General features: G+C 49.5%; 1 protein-coding gene and 1 pseudogene across 2 annotated transcripts; one reads left to right on the forward strand and one right to left on the reverse strand.

Moving 5' to 3' along the window:
• Positions 1 to 613: 613 nt before the first annotated feature.
• On the reverse strand, positions 614 to 1,410 carry LOC102249728 (annotated as a pseudogene).
• Positions 1,411 to 4,311: 2,901 nt separating this feature from the next.
• On the forward strand, positions 4,312 to 12,737 carry DMAP1 (DNA methyltransferase 1 associated protein 1). 2 transcript variants are annotated; one of them, XM_005866628.2, is made up of 11 exons: positions 4,312 to 4,393; positions 4,585 to 4,694; positions 5,171 to 5,262; positions 5,496 to 5,691; positions 10,488 to 10,646; positions 10,774 to 10,941; positions 11,230 to 11,415; positions 11,567 to 11,638; positions 11,895 to 11,967; positions 12,102 to 12,397; positions 12,623 to 12,737. In XM_005866628.2, exons 2-11 carry the CDS (start codon positions 4,590 to 4,592, stop codon positions 12,680 to 12,682), a joined length of 1,407 nt encoding a protein of 468 aa, XP_005866690.1. In that variant the 5' UTR covers positions 4,312 to 4,393; positions 4,585 to 4,589; the 3' UTR covers positions 12,683 to 12,737. The 2 variants fall into 2 exon arrangements, with proteins under 2 accessions (XP_005866690.1, XP_005866689.1); XM_005866627.2 differs by having other exon boundaries at positions 4,327 to 4,393; positions 4,546 to 4,694.
• Positions 12,738 to 13,059: the final 322 nt, after the last annotated feature.

Below are 13,059 nucleotides of genomic sequence, written 5' to 3' on the forward strand. Positions count from 1 at the left end.
CATCTCTCTCCCTCTCCCTTCCTCTCTGAAATAAATAAAAATATATTTTAAAAAAAATATGTAAAATTAAGGCTGTTCTTTTCCTACTTTGGTAGGGGAGTTTTTTCTTTTATATCATTAATAGGTATTGAATTTAAGGTAATATTTTTATTTTTAATATATTAATATAATAAGTTAAATTTATAACTATTCTAACACTAAACCATCTTAGCAATGCTGGAATAAATCCTCTTTGACTTGATGAAGTATTCTTTTAATAAACTGTTGAATTTAATTTGTTAACATTTTATTTAGGATTTGTGCTTTGTTTTTCAGACATGGAATTATGCATATATTTTTTCTCTTACTGCTCTTGTCTGTCTGTGGTTTCAGGACTTGCTGGTCAGTAAAATGTGTTGGGTGATTAATTTTTTTATACTTATAGGCTAATGAAAAATTATTACTAACCCTATTAAAGAAAATCCAACACCTGAATGGAAAAGTATGGTAACTATATTTACTCGTTAAATACTATTAAACTTTCTAAAACAAGTTGAAACTTCCACCACGCATGTTCAATTTCAGAACAATGGATTCAAGACCAAGCACACATGTTATATGCATCAAGTCTAGATTACAAATGATCTTAGTCGTCATCATAGCATCATTGTCATCTTTATGTTTCATTTGAATGCATTTCATGATTCATTGGAGGTATTTTGTGATGATACTATGTTAATGATAATAAGAATGTTTTGGGGTCTTACTCATGATGGATTAATTAGAACATTCTGAACTGCGGATGTTGCAGGAAGTGATGCTTTTACAGCTGGGGACTGAAGTGGGCATCTGTATTGAGAACTTTTGCCCTATGAGGGACATTGGAGTCCTTAGTTGAATCAGATGTGGCTTGTGGTGTCAGTGGGCCTAGAGTGGTCTTGGTCTGCTAGTAACTGAACCAACACTTAACCATGGAACTGCTATTCTTCCCTCAGAAGTAGAAAGAAAAAATCAATTGACAAACTATTAGAACGAATACGATTTTGTAAAGACTTCAGTCTATAGTTTGGAGCAGTCGAGCAATATCTATCAAATGGCAATCTAGGCCTTGAATAGGGCTTTATCAATGGCAAAGAGGTTTGATTCTTTTGCCTTGCTAAATCAAATTTAAAAATCTTTTTTGGGGGAGGAGAGGTTAAAAGCTGGTCAGTGCAACACTGGATTGCCAGTAGAACATCACCTGCATCAACAGTAGCTTTCTTAGCGTGGCTTGAATAAGTTTTTGCATCATTTAGAATTGGAAGGCGAACTCCGATATCTGATTTATAGCTCTTGCCTCGTAGTCTGCAATCCTCATATCCTCTAGGATTTGTGTTGTCATCTGTGCATCTTTCACATGCTCTTGGGAGAATCCATCTTGCCAGACTCCATGATTTCCGGTGATCAGGCTTCTTGAGCTAAATCACCCACGTGAATGTATTTCAGTTCTGGTCTTCATGCAAATTCTTTGCCCAGCACAGCTTTTCCATCCCCTGGTGTACCTTTCCTATCTCACCCTTCAGCCCCACCCTGTTATGCACCCTGCTCTGTGAGCTGGATGCTCCAGCCTTTTCTTATTTTCTCAAGACCTTTTATAAGGTGAGAAGTGTGCATTATGGAGGGCAGAGGGGACTTGCAAACTGCAATGAAGAGGAGTGTCTCTCTGAACAGAGTTAAAAAGGAAAAAAGAATTTCAAGCTCAAAACCCTAAAAATTTGGCTCAAGATAAGTCCCAAATCATTGACTTTTTATGTCTATGCTAAAAATAATTAATCTTTTGCAGCCATGGGGCTGATTATAACTGAAAATCAAATCCAAAGTGTGAAACTGAGATACTGCAGTACAATATCAGTTACACTCACAGCCTTGCCAGATCTCATGTGCATGTTGGAGCGGTGACCAGAAAGGAAAGCATTTGGATGACTCAGGACTCGGAGGATACAAAATCCTACCCCTTGGCCCTCCCTTGCCTACAGAAGTGGCCCTTCTTCCTCTGCTGAGACTAATTAGTGACTTCTGACAACCCTTGTCAGCAGGAGGAAATAGTGACAGAGAGCTGGGAAAGCCTCTGTTGACACCTGTTGGTAAATCAGGAATGTGCCAAGATCAAAGCATCTTAGGTTCAATGAAATAAGGTAAACCCACGAAATGCACCTCGGTGATGTTTCTGGAGATCTAGTGTCCAAGGGAGTGTTACAGTGTCCCCTCCCAAGTACAAGTTGCTTCACCTTCCACCTTCCTATCATATGAAAGAGACAGAATACCACATTTCATTGTTTCACTTAAAAATAATTAATTGAGCCCAGCTAGTGTGGCTCAGTGACTGAGCATCGACCTATGAACCAGGAGGTCACGGTTAATTCCTAGTCAGGGCACATGCCCGTGTTGTAGGCTGGATCCCCAGTGTGGGGCATGCAGGAGGCAGTCAATTGGTGATTCTCTCTCAGCATTGACATTTCTATCTCTCTCTACCTCTCCATTCCTCTCTCTGAAATAAGTAAAAACATATTACAAAATAATAATTTATTGAGGCAAAATTCACACAAAAAAATTAACCATTATAAAGTGAACAATTTGGTGGCATTTAGTACATTCATAACGTTGCCCCCAAGACACACACACATTTTAACATCTCTGAAATGGGAAGCCATCTAATAATCAATGGTATATTGTGGTATAATTGATATAGTTTTAAAACATTCTTCATAGTGGAATATACATGAAGATATACCTTTCAGTTGATTAGATTAGTTAAAATATGGCGGTCTTCTTGAATTGTCTATTTCATCCATATCCTTGTCACCATACATATCACAACTATTTTAAAGTTTCACCTGGTATCTAATGATAGTTTTCAATTTTTCATTTCTTTGAATTATCTGTTTTGTTTATATGCTCAATGTTTCTATTCCTCCACTAAATATAAGTCCCACCAGGAGATATTTGTTTGTCATTCACCCACAGCATCCTCAGAGCCTAGAACTAGGCCTGACAATCCATACATTTATGTACCATGATCACTGTCTTCACAAAAATGAGTCTAGTAGGGAAATATATATTAAACAGATAATTACACAATGATTTAACTATAAGTAGAGTCAACTGTTTGAGGCAGAGGTGCAGGCCCCTCTACCCTGCTCTGTCCGCTTCTGGCTCCAAGGACCATTCCCTCACCCTGTGGGCAATTTCTGCTGTAAGACCTGGTTTCCCCCTGGAAACTGTTTAGAGTTCAGAAGATGCACCCAGAAATCAGGCCTCAGGAACAAGGCAAGGTTTGTGCCTCCAGGCTCAGTTCTCCAAAGTTTGGGGGTCTGGCTAGGCTTGTGGATGCAGCTGCTGTGTCCTGTATCCTCCAAGCCAGAACAGGCTACACCGATACCAGCCTGTGTGGGCTATCTGCTCCTCAGCCCCTGCTTGGGTCTTTAGCAAAAGCCTCGGCTGGGGCCTGTCTCCTGAATGCCCTTACAAGCCCCTCTTCATCCCCAGTTCTCAATGCCCACTGTATATCCTTGTTTGCAGGCTGACTTGCAGAAGCTGAAGTTGGGAGCTGCTTCTGTCATCCCTTCTACTCTTCTTACGGACATCCTGTTCCAGAAGTTTCTCTCCAGGGCGATCAGTAAGTTTCTTCCCTTGAGAGAGATTTCTTTCAGCCGCTCCCTGCTAGCGGCCGTGTTCTTGGTCCTCTTTGTAATCCACACGAATACAGTTAGTTCCTGGACTGGTGAAGTTCCAGGAAGCTGGGCTCCAGGAGAGCCCCAGGAGGCCCCCACCCACAGACACCTCCATCAAATGGGTGCAGGTGAGGGGCCAGACCTCACTCCATCTTGGCAGCCCCGCCTTGTCTGGTTTCTCTCTTCCTCTCCAATGGCTTAGCAAAGTGCCTGGTACATACTCAGCGCTTAATGAACAGGGGACATTAACACCAGTAACTCAAGTAATAATAATAAAAAATAATTAAATGTGCTAGGCGCGGTGTTAATGTTTTGCATGGATTAGCTGTACTTCATTTAAGCAGGTACCATTACAATTTCCACTTTACAAATAAAGAAATGGGTTCAGAGAAATTAAGCGATTTCCAAGGTCACAAAGTTCTGGGAACTCTTTTCATTGCCCCAAATGCAGCGGAAATGCAACTTAGAGAGAGAATGCCAGAAAGCAAGTAGTGCAGGAACGCCGGCGGGCCGGGAAGCCAAGGACCGGGCACGCTCCCGGCGTTCAGTAGCTTTCCTACGGCGCTGCCTAAGGGCTCCATTACGCCGAAGCACAGACCGGAAGTGTTCCTGCCGGGCGCGTATCTGCTGCGCACGACCGGAAGTTTCTGTCCGCGGCTTTGCAGAGATCCGGGAGCGGTGGCGGCGGCTGCTGGGCATTACGGGTGCGGAGGCGCTGGGGCTTAGGAGGCAGATGGGGCCGTTAGGGAGACCCCAGCGGCGGGACACAGGCGGAATCCCGACCTGACCCGGGCCACCCCGCCCCCACCTGGGCAGAAGTGGCTCTGCCCCGGATCTGAGCCTGCTCCCTCCTCAGGCGCTGACCCTTGACCTCGGGGCGCTCCCCCCATTGCAGGCGCGATGGCTACTGGCGCGGATGTGCGGGACATTCTAGAACTCGGGGGTCCGGAGGGGGATGCAGCCTCCGGGACCATCAGCAAGAAGGACATTATCAACCCGGACAAGGTAGCAGGGGCGCCCGAGAGCGTTGGGTAGCGGCAGTGAAGTGGGGAGGGGTGGCAGCGGAAGAGATGGGCGAGGGGATGGGGTGCTACGCTTTAGTGAGATGGGAGGTAAATGTGTGCCTTAACGGGGCAGGGAATATGTGCTGCCTCGATGAGATGGGGCGGAGGGGGCGGGGCACCTGTGGGAAATGGGGACTTAGGGGGTGTGACACTTGGAAGAGATGAGAGGACCAAGCAGGTGTGACATTCTGAAGGGTGGTGGGCAAGTATCTTTACTCCGACAGGTTGGACTCTACCCAGTGAGGTGAGGCCGGGGAGGGGGTGCCCTTGTCAGTGGGTGTCTGTGCCTCCATTCTCTGTCATACTATGATGTGTGTCATTGTAGCTGCGGGTTTGTGCAGGGATTGAGCTGGGATAAAGAATTCTCAGGAAAGGGAGTCTAGGCTATGGTTCCTCTCCTGTGGGTTCCCTTCTCAGAAAAAGTCCAAGAAGTCCTCCGAGACGCTGACTTTCAAGAGGCCGGAGGGCATGCACCGGGAGGTCTATGCACTGCTGTACTCCGACAAGAAGCAAGTATCAGAGCCCCAAGCCCCAGGCCCTGGTCTCCGACCCACTGCATGTCCCTGACGTTTAGTTCTCCGCCAATTCTCCTGGGTCTCTGCCCCGGCCAGGGCTGCTGCTCACTTAGAGGAGGCGGGAGGAGCTCAGATCTCTCTCTCCCGGACCTGACTTCCCAGGTAGACCAAAGGCTCTCTCCACACCTCAGACGCTAACCTCTCACCTCCCTACACCTTGCTGTCAGGGATGCACCCCCACTGCTACCCAGTGACACTGGTCAAGGCTACCGCACAGTGAAGGCCAAGCTGGGCTCCAAGAAGGTACGGCCCTGGAAGTGGATGCCATTCACTAACCCAGCCCGCAAGGATGGAGCCATGTTCTTCCACTGGCGACGAGCAGCTGAGGAGGGCAAAGACTACCCCTTCGCCAGGTTCAATAAGGTGAGCCACCACCATTTGGACGTAGGCCACAGTTGTCCACACACTGTGAGCCACTTGTGTGGGCTCTAGAGCCTTTGTTTCAACAGTGGTTACCCACTCAGTCCTGAGGCAAATACCTGCGGGGTGGGCCTCTCTGGGTCTTGTCTGCCATGGGATCTTGTCCTTCCCTGGACCCGCTCTGATTTTTGGTGGCTTCACTTGACCCTTCAAATGTGTGCTCTTCCTTAGAGCTGTGTCCTAGGTATTCTACTCTTCTCACTCTATACTTTTCCCTATTTGTGTCTCATTTGCCCTGTGGCTTCAGTTACCCTCTGTATGCCACTGACCCCAACTGAACGTCTCCAGTCCAAATCATCAGTACCTACATATCCCATCTTTTACTTAACATCTCTCCCTGAAGGTCCCACAGGGCTTCAGTTCAAGTAAGTGCTCTCTCTTCCCTACCCCCAAACCTGTTCCCCATATCAGTGAATGGTACCACTACCCATGCAATTGCCCAAACCAGAAACTTGGGAATCATTCTTGACTTAGTTTCTCCCTTAGCTCTCACATTATTTTAATCAACAACAGGACAAAGAAGGTAAGGGAAGACAGATCAGAAACATATAAGCAAAGAAATGGGATTCTTTCAGATAAGAGTCATTAACAAAATGAAATAGGCTATTAATGGGATATGAAATGAGATAGGGTGAACTTGTAAGTGTAGGGATGACCTCATTAGATAGGGTGGCCAGAGCAGGCCTCTCTGAGAAGGTGGCATTTGAGCTAGAACTGAGTGATATTCATTGAGTCCTACTGATTCTGTTTCCATAATACATCACGTCTTCCTGTTTTTAATCCCCTATGTCAGCACCCTAGTCCAACCTGAATTAGCTCTGGTTTAGATTATTAAGGCTCAGATGGAGCAGAGCCTTACCCAGACTCAGCCAGCCAGAGAGAGGCAGGGCTGGGCGAGGGTTTTCCAGGCCTCTGCTTAAGCCACTATACAATATGACCTTGCATTCCCTGCAGCCTGGAGCAGCCGAGGCTTTGAGCCTGAAAGCATTAGGGGCTTAAACCCAGGCCTCCCAAGTCCTGACTTCTTTCCCCTCAGCCTGATATATCCCACTGCTCCGGATACTTCCCCATGATGGCTTCTCAGGCACAGCACATCCAGGTGTGACCCACCATTCTCCCCTGTGCCCCAAACCTGGTTTCTTCTATCTTACCGCCATTTTGCCCCCTCGCCCCCCCCAGGTCCAGTGGAGGGAGAGGCTGAAGATGTAAGATCGAGAAGGGACAATCAGAAGTGAGGCATTGAGGCAATGGGAGGAAAGGTTGGATGAGACAATTCGAAGTGAAGACAAAAGAATGTTCATGTTGCATTTAATAAATACCACTCCATGCCAAGCCAGGCCCTAGGCACTGGGGACACAAAAATGAATCAGACACAATGTCTACCCTCCAGAAACTGTCCGTGTTGTTAGGGAGGGGTTGGGAGAGGAATAGGCGATTATGATTTGGTAGGATGCATGCTATAGTCGGAAGCTTCATGGAAGCTTCCTGAAGTTAGAGCTTGAGTTGAGTCTTGAAAGATGTCACCAGATAATATTAGGAAAGTAGTGCAGTGATTTTTTTTCAGGCAGAGGGGATAGCATGAGGAAAAGGCACAAATTTAAAAGCAATCATGCCCTAGCCAGTTTGGCTCAGTGGATAGAGCATCGGCCTGTGGACCAAAGGTCCCAGGTTGCAGACTCCTCCCCAACCCGAGCCCTGGTTGGGGCTTATGCAGGAGGCAACCAATAAATGTGTTTCTCTCACATCGATGTTTCTGTCCTTCCCTCTCTCTTCCACTCTCCCTAAAAAATCAATGGAAAAATATCCTTGGGTGAGGATTAACAAACAACAACAAAAAGCAGTCACAGGTATGGCGTGCTGTGGGCATTTCCCTGTAGATGAAGCCTAAAGCCCAAGGTAGAACATGGTGGGAGATGAAGGGCCAGGTCAGGCAGCCAGGCCCAGGAGTTTGGGCTTTGCCCTGATGTCTTTGGATAGCCAGACAGATTTTAAATTTCAGTTTTAGAAAGATCATGATGACCACAGGTGGCGAATGAAGTCAGAGGTAAGTGAACAAATGATCTTCCCTCCAATACTGCTGATTCCTGGAGTCCTGCTTATTAGTCCATGGCTCCCTGCTGCCCTCTTGCTCAAGCCAGAAACACAGGAGTCACCAGCGACAGCACTTCCCTCCCCCCTGCACATCCAGTTGCCAAGTCCTCTGGTTTTTAAAGCCTCAAGCCTGTGCCCTTTTCTCTACCTTCCACTTGTGCTGATTTAATTCAGGCCTCACTTCTTACCTGCATTCTTTCTAAAACCTGCCAGCTAGTCTCCCAGGCTCTCATTTCACCTCATCTGTCCTCACTGCTGGCAGGGTGCTCTTTGCAAAAGAGAATCATGACTATTTCACTCTTTTCTTTAAAACTAACCTGTTGGCTCCAGTCACCCTCAGGGCACACAAGGCCTGCAGCAGCTGGTCTCTGCTGACTCTTCATGCCTTTCCCTGTGTCGCCCTTTACTTGTGTCCCTAACTGCCAAGCTCGCACACATGAGGCTGTTTCTCGCTCATCACTGTATTTATGTTGCTCCCTCTGCCTCGGATTTTCTCCGCCATCTTCCCTCACCAGTTCACTTCTGCTTGACCTTAAGACTGAACCAGGCCTCATTTACCTCCACCCTGACCAACCCTGTTCCAGGCTGGATCAGGTGTCACTCATTACACCCCAGGCATACCTTTGTCATTAGATGACTGTGTTGTTTCTTCAGCTGGACTGTCATCCCTGTCCCCAGCAGAGGTCTAGCAGGCCCATGATGAATGTTTGTTGAATGAATGGATGGCTCCCTCACTTGACTGTGAGCTCCTTGAGAGCAGGACTGGCTACACAGTTCCTGAGTACTTTATTAAAATACATGGCATTGAAATGCACAGGAGGGATACTTAACCAAACCTGGGAAACCAGAGACTTCCCAGAGGCGATAAGAAGTTATCTAGGAAGAAGGAATGGGGAAATGTGAAGACAGTTCAGGCAAGAACAACGAAAGCGGAGGGAGACATCATTGCTAGTCATTTGGTTGGAACTTAAGGTCCAGGAGGGACAATGGCTGCAGAGAGGGGTCTTTCACCCCTGGGTTCACTGATTGATTCAGTAAATATTCATTGATACCTGCAGAGTGCCTGGGAACCCGGGAGGTAGGAAATGAACCAGACAACCCTTACTCTCGAGTTTAGGGCACTTTTGGACTAGTGGGAGCCTTTGAGGGGCTTAAAAATGGATGGCTGGATGGCCTGCTCAGATATATATTCTAGAATGCTTCTCAAGTTATCCATGGTAAAGGATATTTAAAAAAAGATTAGAATACAAGTCCGCGTTTCTTTCTGTCAGGTTCAGCAGTGTGTGATTACTGTAAAATTGTTACAAAGGTTTCTAAGTGCCTACTCTGCTTTCTTACCATACACCAGGGATAACAGTGTGCAGACAGCACTGGCCTGTAGGCTGTGCTTTGAGTAGCACTGTGCAGAGATCCATCTTGGCTGCAGATGGAGAATTGCCTGGGGGAGGACTGAATGGAGGCAGAGAGAGCATGGGAGGGCTGTTTCTCCGATCCAGGAAAATGGTAGTGGTGATCTCGACTGGGATGTCGCAGTGGATAGAGTTTCCAGAGGATAGAGAACGCAGAGGCAGGCTGCCCGGGCCTCTGATCAAGCAGTTTCTTCCCTCACTCTGTGTGCGGAGGGTGTGGGGTGAGGGGGAGTCAAGGGTAAAGGTAGGAATTAAGATGATCATCTGCATGGCTCCCCGGTTTCTGGCTTGGGCACCTGGGTTGAGTGATGGGACTGTGACCGACATCTGGACTGGAGGAGATAAAAGTTTGAGGGAGGGTGATGTGCTCAGTATTGAACGTATTAAGTTTTTATTTTTTTAAATTGAGGTGTAATTGACATAACTGTTAGTTTAAGGCGTACAACGTAATGATTCAATATTTGTATATACTGCAAAATGATCACCACAATGAGTCTTGTTAATATCGGTCACTTGAACATCTTAAGTTGTATGTGGAACCTCTACAGATGTTTAAGAGGCAGCTGGAATTAAGGGTCTTGAGAGCAGGTTCAGAGCCCTTGGTTTTTGATGGAGAAACTTCCCTGGTCCAACCTGGCATTGACTCTTTCATGGGGTCTCTGACTGGCAGACTCAGCTGGTGGTGGTGCTGCTTGTCCCTGAGGGAGGTCTAGGGGACCAGCATGGGCTGGGGTGCATATGTTGGAAGTAGGATTCAGGTGCCTTTTCTATAGAGCCGTGACCTTAGCCAGCTCTGGGGGAGCTGCAAGTCTCACTGCCACCACTGGATGGCAGGCGTGCTTCAGACAAGTGTCCATGGACTAGAGGAGTTGGCCTTTTTCCAGTATTTAGCCACCTGCCCCCCTCCATATTTGACCTTTGGACTCCACAGAAGTGCTTACCTGTGGGCCTGTCACCTTAACCATGGGGGCAGGAGCATGTGTGCGGTTACTGGGGCTGTGGAGCCGAAGGCATGGTGAAGTGGCTCCTGGAGTGAACGCAGAGGCAGGCTGCCCGGGCCTCTGATCAAGCAGTTCCTTCCCTCCCTCTGGGAATACCATCTCCAGGCTGCCGTGCAAGGCCCAGGCAGAGGATTTGCTTTTGTCTAGCCCAGGGATTGGCAATAAACAAGGGGGGCTGTGGTCAAAGCAGACTGGAGCCCACTGGACATGACACCACTCTGCCCCTCTGTGCCAGTAGACGGTGCAGGTGCCCGTGTACTCAGAGCAGGAGTACCAGCTCTATCTTCATGACGACGCTTGGACTAAAGCAGAAACTGACCACCTCTTCGATCTCAGCCGCCGCTTTGATCTTCGTTTTGTGGTTATCCATGACCGGTATGACCACCAGCAGTTCAAGGTGAGCTGGTGTTCATTTGCATGTGTGCCTAACCCCAGGCCTAGCAGGCCCACTGCTCTCAGGCCACCCCTTGCACATGCCTCTGAGTGTCCCACCCCCAGCCAATCCCCCATGTCTTTATCCTCAGAAGCGTTCTGTGGAGGACTTGAAGGAACGGTACTACCACATCTGTGCTAAGCTTGCCAATGTGCGGGCTGTGCCAGGCACAGACCTTAAGATACCAGTATTTGATGCTGGGCATGAGCGACGGCGGAAGGAACAGCTGGAGCGCCTCTATAACCGGACCCCAGAGCAGGTTAGCCCTGAGCCCCCAAACTCTCCTCCATGCCCCCAAATCCATTGCTTCCATCCTCAAAACCCTCAATTCTCTTCCCCAAGTCCCCCTACCTCCCACTGGTTGGTACCTGTGTGCACCCCCATCCCAGTCCTACCCCTCACTAGCCACCCTCCCTGCTCTGATAGTCCTTCACCTCCCTCATGATCTCTTCTCAGATTCCCCCAGACGGCCCAGCACCCCTTCATCTCCATCTACCCTCCCTCCCCCACGGACCTGCACGTGTCTTAGCATCTCTCACTTTCCCAGGTGGCAGAGGAGGAGTACTTGCTACAGGAGTTGCGCAAGATCGAGGCCCGGAAGAAGGAGCGGGAGAAGCGCAGTCAGGACCTGCAGAAGCTGATAACAGCGGCCGACACCACTGCAGAGCAACGGCGCACTGAACGCAAGGCCCCCAAGAAGAAGCTACCCCAGAAAAAGGAGGCCGAGAAGCCGGTGTGGAGACTAAATCAGCCCAGCTCAGGGTGGAGGGGTCGCCTGGCACAGGGGACCTAGTGGGAGGCTCTGAGAGCACCCAGAGCCGGCAGGTGCTGGGACTAACACTAGGTCCACTCCCGGTGACACTTCCTAACTCCTCCTCCCCCAGGCTGTTCCTGAGACTGCAGGCATCAAGTTTCCAGACTTCAAGTCTGCAGGTGTCACGCTGAGGAGCCAGCGGGTATGTGTGTCACTTCCTTCAATGTGTTTGGACCCTGGGCTGGAGCAGGAGGAGAGGGTGTGCCATGTGCTGCAGGTAGAGGGGGCCTCGGGGATGTGGCCAGGCTGAGGTCATAGCTTCCACTGGCTGGCTATTTCCTTTTCTGACCCAGAGCTGCCTCCAGGGGTTAACTTCTCTTCCACTCCCCCACTGCCTTTAGTCCCCTTCATTCTAAGGTGCTTGTGGGGGAGAGGGCTGAGTTGCTGGGTCATTGCAGATGAAGCTGCCAAGCTCTGTGGGGCAGAAGAAGATCAAGGCCTTGGAACAGATGCTGTTGGAGCTGGGTGTGGGTGAGTGTGGAGGCTGGGCCCCTCAAGATGGACCCTCCCGAGGCCGTGGATAAAGGCAGGGGGAGGGCGGTTCCTGTTGCCAGCCTTCCCGCACACCCTGGCTCTGCCCTGTGCCTTCCACCCACCACCTGCAGAACTGAGCCCCACACCCACGGAGGAGTTGGTGCACATGTTCAATGAGCTGCGGAGTGACCTGGTGCTGCTCTACGAGCTCAAGCAGGCCTGTGCCAACTGCGAGTATGAGCTGCAGATGCTGCGGCACCGTCACGAGGCACTGGCCCGGGCTGGCGTGCTGGGGGCCCCTGCCACACCAGCATCAGGCCCGGCCCCAGCCTCTGCTGAGTCAGCGGTACCTGAATCTGGTCTCACCCCTGACCTCACCAAGGACACCATCATTGATGTGGTGGGTGCACCTCTCACGCCCAATTCGGTAAGAGTCTGGACAAGCTGGAAGAGTATGAACTGGCCCTGCATGTGAGCATGCTCACATGTGTGCACAGGCTTGCTCCCTCTAGTGCCTGCAATGGGAATTGTCACTGAGGGGTGGAGACTCAGGGCGGGAGTGGGTGGGTGGCCAGTGTGAGACACAGGCACCAAGCCTGAATCAGGCCTCAGGGGCTGGCCATAGATCTCATCATCTTCTATGTATCCTCAGAGGAAGCGACGGGAATCGGCCTCCAGCTCCTCTTCTGTGAAGAAAGCCAAGAAGCCATGAGGGACCACACCGGGTGTGGATGCTGCTGCTGTGTAAATAGAGCTGCTGAGTGGACTGGGCTGCTTCCGTTTCTTTCCCACCATTTCTGCCGCCCCTGGCTGGGAGGGTGGGCAGGAGGGAGTCGTCACACCTACTTTATGGGTGGCATTGGGGCCTACTGGCATGGAGGCCCTTAGTATTCCTCTACCCATTAAGCACTGCCCATGTTGCCCAAACACCTGTGCCTAGGAACACCTGTGGTTCTACATTCAAGGTGGCTCACATGCAGCCATGGCCTCAGATACCAGCAGCTTCAAGCAGCCTCATGCTCTCAGTGGCTGTGGCCCTGTGCATATTCATTGGGGGGGGCTCGGAGGTATGTCAGTGACAACTAGCTG

Source organism: Myotis brandtii, unplaced genomic scaffold (assembly GCF_000412655.1).
Source record: "Myotis brandtii unplaced genomic scaffold, ASM41265v1 scaffold235, whole genome shotgun sequence".
NCBI classification, from domain to species: domain Eukaryota; kingdom Metazoa; phylum Chordata; class Mammalia; order Chiroptera; family Vespertilionidae; genus Myotis; species Myotis brandtii.

What these genes read in the sequence shown, in the direction of transcription:
- DMAP1 (XM_005866628.2), top strand. Translation starts at nt 4,590, where the DNA reads ATGGCTACTGGCGCGGATGTGCGGGACATTCTAGAACTCGGGGGTCCG. An exon ending in ACATTATCAACCCGGACAAG is followed by an intron (nt 4,695 to 5,170) that starts GTAGCAGGGGCG and finishes TTCCCTTCTCAG; the next exon opens with AAAAAGTCCAAGAAGTCCTC. An exon ending in TCACGCTGAGGAGCCAGCGG is followed by an intron (nt 11,639 to 11,894) that starts GTATGTGTGTCA and finishes GGGTCATTGCAG; the next exon opens with ATGAAGCTGCCAAGCTCTGT.